This window comes from Drosophila pseudoobscura, chromosome X, assembly GCF_009870125.1.
Source record: "Drosophila pseudoobscura strain MV-25-SWS-2005 chromosome X, UCI_Dpse_MV25, whole genome shotgun sequence".
In the NCBI taxonomy this organism is placed as follows: Eukaryota; Metazoa; Arthropoda; class Insecta; order Diptera; family Drosophilidae; genus Drosophila; species Drosophila pseudoobscura.
The window spans coordinates 62,286,326-62,303,017 of NC_046683.1; the positions used below are offsets into that span (position 1 = coordinate 62,286,326).

The 16,692-nt window shown below is 47.3% G+C and overlaps 1 protein-coding gene across 42 annotated transcripts in view; it reads right to left on the reverse strand.

The window, feature by feature from the left end:
- bru3 (bruno 3) overlaps positions 1–16,692 on the reverse strand; it is a 316,608-nt gene that overhangs the window by 48,482 nt on the left and 251,434 nt on the right. For 35 of the 42 annotated variants that reach the window (XM_033381811.1, XM_033381812.1, XM_033381803.1 and 32 more), the window contains one exon: positions 3,141–3,220. In XM_033381811.1, coding sequence (XP_033237702.1) covers positions 3,141–3,220 — 80 coding nt within the window. Of the gene's footprint in view, positions 1–3,140; positions 3,221–14,465; positions 14,517–16,692 lie in introns of all 42 variants that reach the window. The other 7 variants (XM_015188490.2, XM_033381817.1, XM_033381819.1 and 4 more) reach the window with 1 other exon arrangement.

Genomic DNA, 16,692 nt, shown 5'->3' on the forward strand with positions numbered 1-16,692 from the left:
AACGTGTGAGGGGTGTGAGGTGGGTTCCGGGATCCGGTGGTGCCCCAATGCGGCAGGCGAAGGACTCTTTCCATGTATTCTCGCCCTGGAAATTCCTTTTTAATGAGCGCTGCGTCCAGTCCCGGAACGAGGGGCGTTCATAAGCTGCTTAAGGTTTGGCGTAATCAAAAAATGCTCTTCTTCTGCATCTCTTTTTTAAAAGCATTCTGTGGCACATCAGCATGAAAGCCAGAATGGGGAGAGGGGCATGGAAAGTGGACTGCCGCACCCACGCACCCCCCACCCCGCACCGATGAGAGAACTTTGTTAAGCTTGAAATTAACTTGCGGTTATGTCTGGCGCAACTTTGACGCCTGCAGGTAGGCAATCAATTCGGTGTCCCCCCCTCCCCCACCATCCCTTTGGTACTCCCACTACGCCCACTAATCCTCCTGCCTCCCACTGCACTTGGTTATATAATTAATGTATGCCTGGTGCGGGAAAAAGTGTGGCAGCTAAAATTTTTATACAACACAGCAGCTGGCGTCGTTTTAGCGCTAATTACCTCACTCCCAGCTCCAGCCCCAGTCCAACCGAGGGTGCACCACTCACTCTCTGAGAGAGAGAGAGACCTGAGCCCGGGATCCAAGACCCAGGACCGGAGCAGTCGTAATGCCAAATTGCAATTACAGCCAACTTTGGACGGAGGAGGTGGCGAGGTGGGGAGGTCGGTGCCACACTGACATTAAAATGCTTAATGCTCAGGCAGGTATACAAAAATTACGCGCTCTTAAAATTAAAAAAAAAAAAAACAAGTAGAAAAAATGTACAACTTGCTTTGCTTCGTTCTTTTTTACTGCTCTGCTCCTTCCCAAGCCTTTGCACAGGGTTTTTTCCAAGGCAGCAATTTGCCATAGTCCTCGTTTAGGGGTCCGGAATGCTGCTCATCTTAAAAATTGGCCAGGTGAAAAATTGCAGCTGTCGTTGTTAGTCCTTCATGTGCATGTTGCCGGCTTGGGCCCTGCCTTCTGGCCAGGTGCTGGGCGCTGGGGGCTGGGGGCGGGGTCGTGGCCGGTCGGTTGCCGAGTCACGGGTCGGGCCAGGTCAGGCACTCGAAGCGTGTATTGCTTCGGGCAAAAGGTGGTCCCAAGCCAGCGTAATTGGAGTTAAAGTGCAGTTGTATGTAGGCCTGAAGCGGAGACGAAGCTCCGCAGTTGTACAGGGAAAGAATTATGGAAATGTTCGGGGGACCAGCTTCCAACTTACACAGATTTCATCTTAGATTGAGAACCCTTTTCGATCATTGGGGGGAGGCATAGAGGGGGCCTCGGGATACGCTTTGATTTTCTGGATATCGACTGCAATCAGCTATAAAATGTGACGGCATCCCCTTGAAATTGAAATTGACTTAAGCCCCAAGTGTTTGCACTTGCCTCTGAAGTGGAATTGGGTCTCGTTTTGTTTGTTTGTGGCTGCGGCGCCTCACTTGCGGCTATATTTTTGAAGTTTTCGCCAGCTCTGAGCCAGAGCCATAGCCAGAGCCGTAGCCAGAAAAAGTGTAACTGTGGCCCGGAAGCTCGGAGGCAACTGGCATCGATTTGAATGTCCCTGAATCCACGCACACAGACAGCTGTAATTACGCGGCTGGAGTTGTCCTCCGTTCTGCCGCAGTTGCTGCCACAGTTGGTGCCACAGTTACTGCCACAATTCGTGCCCCATCCTGTCGCCATCATCATCATCAACTTCCGCCTAAGTAAACACATGATTTCTCAGGCAGCAGTAGCAGCCGCAGCAGCAGCAGCGCGGCGTTTGTTTAAAAACGCATCTAAATTGCAAATTAAGCAACAAATTTCATCAACAATATTTGAATTTGAATTTAAATGCGGCAACGAGTTGTCGACTTGAGAATCGCAGCGTCCCAAAGAGAGAGAGAGACAGAGAGAGAGAGACATAGAGAGAGAGAGAGAGAGAGAGGGATACGGATGGAGCGGCAGAAAGAGACGACAAACACACAAAACCCCAAATGTAAAATTCGTTTGCTGAAAGAGCGATAGAGAGTGAGGGGTAAGGATGGTTCTTGGATGGAGACTTGGGATTGCACTGGATGGATGCTGCTGCTGCCTGTAAACACCGAAAATACAACAATGGCGCCAGTCCCTGCCATTCTCCCTCTTGCACAGAGAAAGCCCCCACCCCCCCCTTTCTCTAGTGTCCCGGCAGCTGGTTTGTGTATTTGCTTGTTTGTTTGTCAAAAGAAGCAATTTACGTGCAAAATAACTCAAGTGTCATGCAAATTTCATTTATTTTTCGCAAGAAGCAAAGCGAGAAAAAAGACGAAATAATTCCCGGGCTACGTTGTCATAGAGCTAACGGTTCTTCGCTCTATAGCTATGGCTACAGCCGCACTCCTAGTCCCAGCCGCAGCCTCAGCCTCAGTCTCAGCCGCAGCCTCAGCCTCAGTCTCAGCCTCAGCCTCAGCTTCAGCCTCGACTATACGACGTATATGGTGATTCCTTACAAAATTCGAGCATAATGAAGTCACTTGGCGGCAAACCGTCGTCCTTCTTCGGTCTGTCTGTCGCTTTTCTCTCAGGCCAAAAGCTATTTTGATTTATTTTTTTCCTTCACTTTTTGCTTTTCACGTATTTTTATTTTTTATTTTTTAGAAAATTAGAGTAGAACGAGCTTCTTGATTTCCCATTGAAGTGCGGCGCAAAAGGAAAAATAATAATACATTTTGCTGCTTGGCATTTAATTTAATTCTAATTTTATTTATAAAACGTGAAGTGAAAGTTTGAGGTGGGCGGAACGGGGCGGAACGGGGCGGGCACTTGTAGCTTAAATGAAGTTTGCTAAGTACTTTCCAACAACAACCCGAGTACGCGTACTTCAGGTTTGAAATTTCATTATTTTCGTATTATTCGCACACAAGTGCCATCATGTGCTCGAGAAAGCAGAGCCAAGATGGGTGGGTGCTCCGCTCTGGGCTCTGGGCTCTGGCCAGAAGGTGAACAAAAACACACACAATTTTCTAATTTCCCCAAGCGGCGTGGGAAATGACAGCCTGCCCGCCCATGCGGACATCGGCATCAGGTTATATCAGTTGTACAGTTATACTAAACTTAAGGTATGGATGCCACATATGGCTTGTAGTCACTTACCGGCATAGTTTGACTTCCGTGTAGATTGGCTATTGCTGACTGAGCCTCCTGTTGCGTTCCGAATTTGACGAATGCGCAGCCTGCAAGTGAGATGTACGATATGTTGATTAACGCTCGGGATTGATTAACTAGTTGATCGTATAACTAATTCAGTCAGGTGAACTCAATTGTTTCGCCATCCCTTGCGGAAAATAACGGAAGTTTCCACAATATTGAATATTGAATATTGAATTTAAAAATCAGGAAAAATTCCACAAAGACCAATTGAGTGGTGCTGAGTGGGGGGGGGAGGAATGGGGATGGGGTCCGTAAGCTGATGCAGCTTCAGATACTCGTACAGCCGCGACGGTTTCGGTGGCATGGCATGTGCCTGAGTGTATGCGTGTGTGTGTGTATGTGTGTGGGAGCATTTAAATAAAATTTTAAGTGCAATTAAAAAACATTTTTGCAAGAATCGCTTCGTGCACTCTAGCATGAAAATCAACATGGACATAGGGTGGCAGCATCATGGCAGCGGCATGCGAGGGGGGCATGCACAGGCAACGCACAGACTCAGCGCCCATCATCGTCCATTATATAAAAATAATAGTCGGCCTGCGTTGGACTGGAATGGAGGGAATGTAAAATTCAAACCGAACCGAACCGAACCGAACATATACAAAAAATATTCGCTGCACTTGCGCGCTCATTATATTGTAATTTGGGTGCCAGCTGCTGGGCGGAGAGGGCTGGGTGGGTTTTCAGGGCCCGGCTTCAATGGCATAATTATTAAAAATCATTTATGCTAATTTAATATACAGTAATAACCACAAAAAGTAAGGACTTTCCAGGGGAGGCGGAGGCACAGAGGGACAGAGTCGGAGTAAGTGCGGTTTATGCCACATGTAAGCTGGTGCTTGAAAGCGATTTTAAAATGCGGTAAAAGCGGAATGGTTCAAGTATTGTTTTACATTTGTAAATGGAGAACAAATTAAGAGTTTCATCAGAGGCTGGAGCAGGGGCAGGTGCAGAGGCAGGGGAAGGGGCAGTATACCTGGATAGTTTGAATTTATAATATTTTACATACGAGCATGTACATTATTTACCTCTATCCATACTTTCCCTAGGAAGTCTAGTCTATTTATCTTCTGTGTTTCCCGAACCCCAAGCCAAGGAATTAATTAGGGCTTCTGCCGGGCTATCTTCCTGGGCTTAACCTTTGCTCTTCGCTTGTTTTTTCTGTTCTTTACGCAACAACATCAACAATGTTGAAAATTAAGACCCTCCAGCACCCCAGAGAAAGGGATGGGGCACAGCTATAGCCGTTTGAAAACCCTCCCAAATGTCTAATTCCCAAACCCTTGGCCCGGCGAGGGTTCGGTCTGGGTGGGTGTCCAAATTGTGGCTTGGGCTCGTGCTCCTGCTCCTGCTCCTGCCCTGCTTGTTCTGGTTGCCCTGGTTGTATCTGTTGCCTTTGTAGTTGACGCTATTCCAGATGGGAGTTTTAAGGGAGTGGTGGAAAGGCAGTGGCAGCGGCAGAGGCAGAACAACAGAACAAATCCCGCCTAAAACCATGCAACATGCGAGCTGACAAGCCGAAAGGCAGACAAGCGCAAATTTCGCGTGCAAACAGCGCGAAGAGCTGGAAGCGAATCCCCTTTTTCCTTTTCGTTTTTGTTTTCGTTTTTTTTTTGGGTTCCTCTCCCAGAAAATGTACAAAAAATAAAGTGTAAAAAATTCAAGTGGATTTTTGTTCGGCCCGCCTCGTCTGTGGACTCTCGACTCGACTCGACTCTTGTGTATTTTATGTTTTGTGTGTTGAAGTGACAACAAAATCCAGAATTTCTCTGTCCTATACAGCGGACAGGCGCGTAGGCGGACAGCGGACGGGGGGACATGGGGCATGGGGCATGGGGCATGGGCAGGGGACACAAGAGTGCAAATCAGCGTTGCTAAACAATAAAAAATAAAATATTTTGTTGCCTGTTAATCCACACACAGCTGCAAAGCAGAGCGAAAAAAGCGAGAGCGAACAACGAAATGGAAAAACAACAGAAAATAACACAAAAAAGCTAAAAAAGCAAGGCAATTGCTAAGCATTTTTGTAAACTTAAATCAAAGTTGATTTTGTATTCCCTTTTTTTTTCGTGTTTTTCTGTCCGTTTTTTTCTTCTTTTTTGTTTGTACAATATTTTTTTAGGGGGAGACTTCTTTATGTTTATGTGAAATATATTTTTCTTAGCATAACTTTTCTGAGCCAAAAGTTTTGGAACATTGTGGAGGCTTAAATTGTTGTAACAGTCCCACTTATTGTATCTGATGGCCCAAATGATATCTGAAAATGCTTTATAAATGTTTCCTTTGTTACATAACTCTGGTGTTTCTCGTTCCTGTTCCTGGGCAGGGGTAAGTTCTTTATCTCATTTCGTATTTATTGAAAAGTTCCACAAGCAGGCTCCTCCCGCTCCTCCTCCTCCTCCTCCTTATCCTGCCCAACCCTCCAAGTCAAACACTCGTACTACGATATAACATTCATTAGCGTTTTGGGCAAACACTAAGGAAATACTGGCCATCCAGCTAATTTGTGTATCTTTGACTCGAGTTGGACTCCAAGGATGAGGTCTTGGACTTGGACTTGGAATTGGAATTGGACTTGGGAATGTTTCCATTTGACTCGTATTTACCTTTTTCTGGCTACGCGACGCACCAACTATCATCAGGGATAATTTGTCGAACTTGGAGTCATTATATTAATTAAAAGCAAATTAGCCAGCCAAAGAGGTGACTCAGACGGAAGTCCGAGTCGGAGCTCATCAGTTCAGTTAGCTCGACTTTTGCTTTGATGTACGATTGTAAGAGTGCTCGCAAAAGAAGAAGTCAAATTCAATTTGCATACAAATCAAGCCAAGGCAGTGGCGAACACTCCTGACAATTAGCGGAACAGGACATCAGGACAGCAGGATGGCAGGACAGTGGGACAGTGGGACAGGTGGCAGGACAACGCTCCTCCTTAAAGCTAACAAAGTGCAACTCTTTAATTACTTAACTGCCAGAGAGATGGGACAGATGGGACAGATGGGGGATCCCTCTCTCTTAGAATCCCTGATTCTCGGCAATTAGTTGAAATTAAAATGTGAGCGAGTGCGCCAAGTTTTTAGCGTCTTGTGCAACTTCCGGTGAAGCGTGAAAAGTGCAGGAGGCAGCGCTGGAGACTGGAGACTGGAGACAGGAGAGACAAGCAAAAGAGCTGAGCTGAGCCTAATGACACTTTTTAATCAAATATGCTAATGATAATGCAAAAGTTGAGCTGTCATTAAAATTATAGTCGGGAAAAGTTGTTGCTTGTATTTAGCTCTGCCACCCCTCAGTCCCAGAGCTTCCTCGCGCAGGAGTTTATTTGTATTTACAGCCGTTGAGAAATACTCATCATAATGGTTTCCCCCGATACGGTACCATTATGGCCAAGTGCCGTACTTTTCCATCGGGTTATCGGGCGACATTTGGCCTTAATGGGTCAATCTCTGACTGCCCCAAAAAGTATGGTACGACAATTGAGTTGCACGAGATTTCATGCAAACACATGCGATTATGGTATTTATGGGGGAAGGAATGGGCCCGAGGGGGCGTGAAGGGCCTGGATGGTATTCATGCCTGGCCACAACTTGCACATTTGCAATACAAATTTGCAATGCCATTAATGTATGGGAAACCCCAATTCTCCCCCTGGTTACAAAAAAAAAAAAAAAATACCCCAAAATGCCTTGCCATGAAAAATCGCCGCTGGTCAAACACGTAACCAAATTGTGCACAGCAGCAGCAGCAGCAGTAGCAGCAGCAGGAGTGGCAGAAGGATGAGGAGGAGAAACAGCACCAGAACGAGAACCAGGAGTAGCAGCAACAGCAGGAAACAAGGATAACGAGCGTGTTGAGGCCCCCCAACCGCCGTCCCAAACTGTTAACGGGGTTTGGGTCGATATGTTGGCCTTGTCGGCTGGAAGGATTGTGGAAGCAGCAGCAGTAGTAAGGGCAGTGGCAGGCTCATGTTATGCCCGGGCCAGGTTCTCTGCCCCGGCCCCGGCCCCGGCCCCTGCCTGCCTGTGATGCCTGATGTTGCCTGCCGCCGCTCCTGCTGCTGCTGCTGTTGTTGCTGCATGGGACAAGTATTTTAAAATCCAATTAAAAACGCCCTAGTGGGATTTTTCAATCGCTGCTACTACTGTTGCTGTTGGTGCTGCTGTTGTTGCTGCTGCCTCCGATGTTGACAGGGGGAGGAGGCAGGGAAGTCTGGACAGGCATCAGCAACAAAGTTGCATTAAGCGCGCGACATTCGTTGGCCACCGGTCGCGTCACAGTCATTTGTCGGAGAGAGGACCAACGACCAACGACCAACGACCGACAACCGAGCATGGAACCAGAGATGGGAGCGGGGATGGCAGCGGGGATGAGCGGGATAGGTCGCTCCGACTGGACCACGTTGATGGCCATTGCATGTTTGCCTCTTGGGCGCAAGAGCGTAGCATGAATCTTGTTAGCCAACGTTTACGCTTATTATGCCCCGGCAAGGCTATCGAATTTGTTTGATGCATGATGAAGGATGCTAGCATGGAGGCTAGGATGGATGCCGACCTCCACTCATCTGTGGATGTCTGCTCGTACGCCCACTGACTGAAAATTGCATTTGCGGCACGGCACTCGCAGTTGAATGCATCTCATGCCAAAAGAAATCAAATAATCTCATCCGAATGCAACATATGATGTCCCGGACAGGTAACTAATGTCGTTTCAAGTCACTCCAACGGGTAGACGTAGACAGAGGAGACATATGTGTCCACAAAACTTTGACCAGCATTTCTAATCAAGTTTATCGCAGGCAGAACTTATCAATATGGCCAACTACGAGTGCTCGTACGAGCTGCCAAACACAAACACAACTGCGACCCGACCCGACTCGACCCGACCCAGCCGCCTGAAATTGAACTCTGCCAGGCATGAGCCCCAGCACTTTGCATACAAATCACATATAGTCCATGGGGGCTGTGTCCATCCCCTTCTCCATACCCATACTTATACCCCAGCACATACTCTCTCTCTCTCTCTCTTACGTGCAACGTACGAACGGCCGACATGCCCAGTGGGAGCATTATTCTTGATTTTGGCCAGAAAAGAGCGAGAGCCGGAGAAAGAAAGAAACTTTCAACTACCTTTTGCCAGTTGATAAACAATGAAACTTTCGTTGGACAAAGGCCTAAAGCATTTTGAGGATTTGCAACTTTAGTAAATAACATTTCGGCTCGGAGTCACTTCATATGCGAATCCATTGCTCAACAGACGGACGAAAGGACGGACGAACGGACACCAATGAAAGTCCCACATGCAAAATAGTTGCAGCTCCGTCGGAAAGTGTCCTTGTGTTTTCCCCGTACGTGTAATGTGATATATTTTCCACTGAGTATCCAGCTCTGAGTCTTAGGCATCCGCAAGCCAAATTAAATAAAAATCAGTGTCCAGAGCGGGCTCAAATTGCAATTTCATAAGCAATTTGCCACTGGACGAGAGATACAGTCCGAGACGGAGGCGAAACTTTTTGTTCTCAGACTGACTAGGAAATTTGCCTGATTCGCAAAGGACGAACGAGTTTTGCATGGCCGCAGGGACAATGGGACACAAACGAAAGAGCCAAACTGGAAATTACATTTCAACAAGGCAGAAATTGTGTGTTTCCATCTCTAACAATTTAATAGATGAGGCCAGATTCAGATCCAGATCCAGATCCAGCGGCAGATCCAGGCCCAGGGCCATATTGCTGACATTTTTATGGCACTCTCGAGTGCTGGCCTAAAAGTATACCACTCTCCTACAGCCACCTCTCCTCGTTTTCGTCTTCGTCTGTGTCTGCTGCTGGTGTATGTATGTATTGTGTGTGTGTGCGGGTGCGTGTGTGCGTCTGACACACAATAAACACCAATTAAGAAAATAATATTTTGTGTACACACACAGACAAATGTCTCTGGCAAATTGAAAAGCCAAAGCCAAGCGACGCCTTCGTCTCTAGTTCCGTACAAGTGCTGTGCAAATAATGCACAAAAGTATGCTACAAAATACGAACAAACACCAACACCAGCTACGATCCGAAAGCGAGAGCCAAACCTATAACAAAAGCTGAAATATTATTGCTTTTGGCCCTGTCCCTGTCCCTCTGCCTCTCTCTTGCCCTGTCTCTGGCTTCTTTTCCCCAAAAGTTCTTCGCCTTGCCTTCCACTTTAGAGTCTACTCTGCCCCTGGGTCTGGCTGGGGGGTGGAGGGGGACGGTCTGAGACTGAGTCTGACTCTGACTCTGAAGTCCGAGCCAGCTTGTTACAAGGCATGTTGACAAGCCTCTTTAACAAATGACACCAACAGATGAAGAAGAAGCCCGAGCAGGACAAGCCAAATAGTCACTGTTCACCCTTCTCTGTCGCTCCCTCTGCTTCTGCTTCTGCCTCTGCCCCTGCCTCTGTGTCCATCTCTTTCTGCTGCTTTGTGTAACATTTGTTGAACGCAGCCGAAAAAGTCCCCCGTTTCTGGTTTCTGGTGGAACTTATTCCTGAAATTGTGTAGTTGTCCTTCCAGTCACCCGTCTGTTGTTTAGTTTTGTGTCCTTTTTAAGGGGGTTTGAACCCTTTAGTAGGCCAGATTCTTCGCATAGTAATCCAACCCATGTCAAAGCGCCTCTAACATCAGTGGAATTTGGCTCAGAAGTTAAAATATTTAAGGCAAATACTCTTTTATAGTAGGGAATCGGTATGCCGTAGCTTCTACACTGATGATTATTTTCGTTGGGTGCAATTCAATTAACTTTCAAATCAAATCAGCAAATGACAATCGCCCACAAATACCATTTTAAAACTCGTTAAAGTTGAGGGACGTTAGCGGGGGAGGGCGTAAAATAGCAGAAAAATGTACTATTATGTATATCCATCAAAATAAACTGCACGTCAAAGATTTAAAAGCCCCGACCAGCCTCTCGCCCAACATCCTCCTAGACCCAGCCCAAAGTAATTTCGGGCCAGGCCAGAAAGGGGCCTCTGAAAAACTGTTGCCAGCGCTCACCGAACCACAAACAAGGTAAATGCTTTTGCAACAACTGCAACAGCAACACGATGGCGATGGCGATGGCTGGTGGCAAATGCGGGTGCAGGGGTGCTTGTTGGGGGGGTGTACGGGTGTACGGGTTTACGGGGGAAGGTTGGCAACCGCAACATAATAATTATGCAACAGAAACCGCAATGCATGCGGGGCAGGCAGCAGTCACTCCGCTCTATGCTCTCCGCTCTCCGCTCTACGCTCCTTTCCTAGTCTGATTTGGGAGGAAAATTGTTTTTGCCAGGCGAAAGTGTGAACAAAAAGCTGTTGCGTGTGCTGCACACAAGGAGTGGGGCACGAACTGGGGCTGGGGCTGGGTCTGGGGCAGCAAGAGCAACAAATACATAAAAACAACAAAACAACGGGAAAGCGCAACAACGTCAAACCGCAAAGTCAAATGCAACTAAAACCGCAGTACAGTTTGGGGCGCTGAGGTTTCCCGGGGTATGGGTATGGGTAGGGGTAGGGGTAGGGATAGTGGTAGTGGTAGGGGCCTGTAGCGAGCAAGGAAAGACGTACGGGAAATAAACTTTAATCTCATCCAGCAGCTGTACGACTCTGATAGGTGGCTACCATCTAGGTAACTGTTACGCCCTTCGAGTGAGAGGTTTATCTGGCAATGGACTGGCATTGTTTCAGCTTATTCCACAGCATTTCATTCCGTATTCGTTGACGATTTATGCGCCCACTTATTCACCGGAGGAACACGGAACAATGCCGAGGGGGGACTAAAGAACTAAAGCCGCATAACTTAATAGCGACTCGCTTCATTTGAACTTTATTGCCGACTTCGTGGGGTCCGTGGCATAAAAATAAAGACAACAACACGGACCCGTGGCCAGCAGGGAAAATCAATTTACCCTGGCTTAGCCGGAACATCAAAGCATAAGCAAGGACCAGGGCCTGGTACCTCGACCTGGACAGGTAGGTTAAGCCTAATAAACTGCGCGCCCAAAAGCATGCAGCAAATTTATTTTTCCCGGAGACTAGAGGGAGCGAAGACGAAGCTAATTGTATTGCCCAACGGAATTTGATTGCATGGATTTATATATGATTGAAAAGGGCCAAGCTCTGGCACTGAGACTGGCACTGGGACTGGGACTGGGACTGGCTCTGGCCTGGCACTGGCTCTGGCCCACGCGGTAAGCATCTGGATGCGGTCGGACAACGAGTGCATAAATTGTGCGCCCAAGTCGCGCACATTATTCATTTTTAATGCGCCCGAGACGGCGATGGAGCTAGCAACGACCACAACAATTTGGCCACATGTAAGCACAGCCAAGTTGGCCATAATTGCCCCAAGGCTGAGACCAAACCGGCGGAAGACGACACCAGCCAAGCCACTGCCACTGCCACTGCCACTGCACTTAGGGCGTCCCAGGTAGGAGCATCATTAAAATGAGTTAGCGTCCTAGACAGGGCCAGCAGATGGAGGAAGGAAATGGAGATGGTGAAGGTGAAGGCGAAGGCGAAGGCGAAGGAGAAGGAGACTCCTAGAGCTGAGACTGCTCTGCTTCTGTTGGCCTTTTGGGTACAATTTGCAGTGGCAGTGGCAGCAATTAAGCCATGAGGTAGATTAACTTGAAGCTGCCGCTGCCTTTGACGAGACAGATGCGCTCGCTGCACTCTCTGGGGCTTTGTGTGTCTCGAAATTTATTTAATTAGCCAGAAACGAGAAGCACAGAAAAGAGTGCTTCTTTTTGGGGTGTTTTCCGCAATAAACCAGAAAGAAGCCACTCCAGTGCACTGCAGTGCCAGGCACAATGGAAAACTTCCAAAAAAGAACTTGCAGTAAGAATGCCTTTAAATCATATTGAAAATTGTTCAAAATGAAAAGATTTCAATTGCATTTCGCAAAAATCTGTGAAGCATTGCAGTTTCAATTGTTGAGTTTATGCGTATATCTGAGTACATATACATATATATGTATATATATTGTATCTATGCGTATCTGTGTATGCATAAGGGAAGCTCTCTGTGCTGTGAGCCGTATGCTGGGAGCTGGCCATGTGCTTTGTGATGTGGCAAACAAAACGTGCCGCTTGCGAAATTGTACAACAACCAATTAAAATGCATAACTCGATTTAAAGTTTACATAACATTTTGCTAAATTACAGGTTCGTCCCAGGCATTCGGGCTTATATAAGTGGCCTTCATCCCACCCAACCTCATCCGCTCGACAGTTCAGTTTGCAAGGGGCTTACAATGTCTGTCGCATGTTGCTGTTGCTGTTGCTGTTGATGCTGGTGCTGCTGTTGCCGTTGCCGTTGCCGTTGCCGGGGCAACATGCAATTAAAAGCGATATTGAATTTTGTTACGCTCTGCGCTCGAGTGTGCGATTTGTAGTTCCTGTTGTTGTTGTTGTTGCTGTTGTTGCTGTTGCTGTTGCTGGTGGGTCTAGTGGTGGCGGAGGTGGTGTTTGGCAGTGATGCCGTGTTTTGTTGCTGCTATGAGGCTCTTATTTAATTTGAGTAGAGCAAAAACATATATTTTGTTATGTGATTGGCATAACTTATACAACGCCAGGGACAGCAGCAGGAGCGTCAGTCCCAGAACCATGTACATATGTATCTCAAGAGTGTTTTATGAACAGCACTTCAATGTGGTTGGATCTCTACGAGATTGATTCAGTTCAGGCTTAAGCTCCTTCCAATTACTGGCGATCAAAAAGCTTTCTTTCCCTCCCGCTGGCCATGTTTTACCTTTTCAGAGGGTATGTCGGCTTTGCATCACACAGAACACAAAAGTCATCGGTGTCGAGTCGTTTACTTATCGAAGTAGTCTCTGTTTTTATGCCACTTGCTCAGGACTTTCTGCTTTCTAAACGCCCTCGAAACCACTAAGATGGCATGGATTCAATCAATCTGGAAGGGTATCTATAGCTTCGGCTTTCAAAGCTTCTTTACTTGTTTTTCTCCCTCAGTGGCCGCCAGCTTCAATTGTTGTTGGTAGCGGCCAAATCGCTGCTGAACCCTAATATATGGCTATTATGGCATACAGTGCTTTTGGCCCTTAGGATAGCCTGGCAACGGAAGGAGCGGAGCGGAGCGGAGCAGAGGCCAGAAGGGCATTATAAATCTTCATTGTTTTGGGCCCGAGAGCGGAGTAAAGTAGGACGGACACTACCGAATATTTTTCAATGCCCCTGCTGCTGTTGCTGCTGCTCCTGCCTGCTTCTGGCTTCTACACTTTTTCTCCCAGTGTGCGGGCGAGTGTGTATGCTAAAAGCAACATCAATTTGCATGAATTGTGTGGTTGTGTTGCTGTCTGTCTGTCCGTCTGTCCGTCTGCGTATGTGTGTGTGTGTGTGTGTGTTGAGTGTGCGCGTGTGTATATGTAATTACAAACACACACGAAGCGGAGTCGAGTACGTGCAAATCTGACCAAAAATTTAAATTGAAGCTAAAATTTTTGCCAAATTTTGCAGCCTGCAACGGGGCTGACGACGACGACGACGAGAACGATGATGATGATGTATGCAACTCCTCTTCCCTATCCCTCCCCTGCTGCCCAGCAGAGGCTTGGTGTTGCACCGGGCAATGCCCGACTCCTCCCCCCATTTGGTTCTCCCTGTGGGCAGTTTTGCGAAAACAAGTATATCGAATTTTAATTACATTTGCTTCATCTGTATGGCCGTGTGGTTGGGAGGGAGTGCTATTTGCTTTTGCTTTTGCCTTTGCTTCTATTTTTTTGCCAAAACAGCCGACACGGAATGTGATTTTTGATTGAGTGCCGACAAAACAGAAGCAAAAACCAGAGGGGCGAACGCTTAGGCCTAAGGCCTTGTAAACTTGTTGTAGAGAACAAAATGCAACGTCTCATAATCGTGCTACTGGCCAGCAGCCGGTATGAAGATTTATAGGAAAATATTAAGAAATTATTTAATGAATTTGCACGTCCAGTCCAAAGGCCTAAAGCATAAGTCTATATAGTCTATATAGTAAGTCTATATATTACATACATATGTATGTATATGTATGTATATGTGCAAGTATGAATGTTTACTCTTATTATTATGCATTGTTGCCTGACAATATGCTGATACTTGATGTTTTTTTGGGGCCAGGGATACTCGTTCATTTGCATTTTGACAGAGGGTTTTTCGGTGGGTGGGTAGATGTGAAATGTAACATACGAGTATGCCATGGAAGGATCAGATGAGGCTACCTTTGAGGCATGGATTGCATTGGGTGAATGGTTAAATAGTGTTTGTCATCTGCTTACCGCCACGTGGATCACGTGTTCTGTTGTAAGGATGAAGCCTTGTGCACTTACCTAAAACAGAGAGAAGAATGAAAACTCAATGAGTTCGGGTAAAGCAGAGCAATATCGATCGGGTTTACGAATATATGTAATAGGTTTAACCAAGGAAACTTCAAAAAACACAGGAAAAACTGTGCGAGTACCATTCGCCGAACCAACCCCGGATTTAAGTGCATAAACATAAACAGTTGTCTTTTTCTGTTGCCGAGTCTGTGGCTGGGGCTGGGTCTGGGGCTGGGTCTGGGCCCGAGCATCCTTGGCTGCCTTGCCTTCTGCTGCCCGTCGACACTTGACGCAGCTTAGCAACCCATAAGGAAACCAGCCGCCCGGGCAGGCCCATCGTCAGTGTCAGTTTTATATTATTTTATTTCAGTTTGTGCCTTCAGCTTTGAAAAAGGATAGCGACCGAGTCAGCCTCGTATCCTGTTCGGGCTCTAGACGTTTTCATTTTCATTAAATGCCTTCGCGGCGCTGCCAGCCCCGGCAGCGGGACCGGCACCAGCCCGGATCCTCTTACCAGAGGCGCAGGCGGAGGTGGAGGCGGAGGCGGAGGCGGAAGCGGCTGCGAGGGATATTGTCTAACAACAAAAGTGGAATAAATTAATTTAGCTTATGTCTTGGCCCTGGCAATGAGCTAGAAAATGAGCTCCAGAATATGTATGTGGCATACGCTGTGGCACCTCGGCCTCGGCCTCGGTCTCGCCTGATAATAACAAAATATGTGCAACTGACAGGTGGCAGGACCCAGGCCCCAGGACCCAGGACACAAGAGAAGCCAAGCCTGCCCGCTGCCTGAAATTTAATAAGCTTTCAGTGGCTGCCGCCTTATACCGTTTATTAAAATTAAAGCCTACCTTAGGGTGCCAGCTGGTGGGGAAACAGAATCCCTCTACGAGTATATGTGGGCACATACATATCCGTTAGGAGGAGTCAGGAGGCGCATCTGTCAGTTTCGCTTTCGCTTAATTGCATACGAGCCAAAGCTCGTATCCCCGTATCCTCGTATTCCTATCCTATCCTGCCGCTTATTGCATTAATTTTTCAATAATCCTGCGCAACTAAAACAAATATCTTAAGTGCCATACTTCACGGCTGATAGGACTAATCTTTTATTGATGCCGGGGCCAACGATACGAACCGAAGGCGAACGCGCTCAACTGAGTTAATTAAATTTGCTGCAAGGCCTTCATCCTACCGCCGCCTCTGGGACTCGGCTCGGCTTGGCTCGGCCTTTAATAAGCACATCCCTATCGGCATCCGCATCCGCATCTTCATCCTCATCTTCATCTTTATCCTCATTCTCATGCCTATCCCCAGACACATTCTCCAAGTATGCTTGGGCAACCCTTTTCATCCTCTCGGCTCCCAACCGACCAGCCCGAACTTTTTGTTTAATGCTTAGCCAAAACTTTTTTGACATTTTTATTGACAAGAATCCAGGAACCCAAAGAAGCAACAGAAGCAGCCAAGGGTTTCCTCCCCGTGCAGTGGTCGTGTACAACATTTTTTCCAGCCAACCTCCTGGGCTGCGCTGCGGCAAAGTTTCCTCTGGTCTCTGGTCTCCTGTGCCCGTGTGTTGCGGTCAAATCTAATTTCCGCAGCTTTTACTACTTTATTAAACTATTACAACTAAAGCCAGCCAGGCAGCCAGCCAGCCAGCCGGTCGGTCGGTCGGCAGGGCTGCCTGCCTGCCTGCCAAGCGAATGGGCGATGGCGATGGCGATGGGTATTAAAAAAGTTATGTTCTTAGGTATATGTTCGTGTGGTAGGGGTTGGGAATGAGGCTGTACGGCTGTAAGGCTGTATGTGTGTGGGCCACGAAATGTGTTAATAAAGCACACTTGCCACCAGCGTTGGCCACATAATGAAACGAAATTGCGGAAAGAAACCAGATTGCCACGACCCGTGGCGGGGTATACGCATCCCCACGTAAAGCTGGTAACATTTGACTGGAGAGAAGATCAAAGATCTGCTCGAGAGGTGCCTGATCTGGTGAGGGTATAATTGTGGCATCTATCCCCATTCTCTTCTTTGTTGCCCAGTGTAGCATAAGTTGGCTGGCACTTTGTGTGGCTTTTATGACTCTTGGCTTGGGGGCATCACATTTCAGCTAGTTCCTGGTACAGTGCGGTACAGTGCTTCTCGGTCTCGCTCCTGTCGCATCCTTGGCTACGTTTAATTGCCTTGA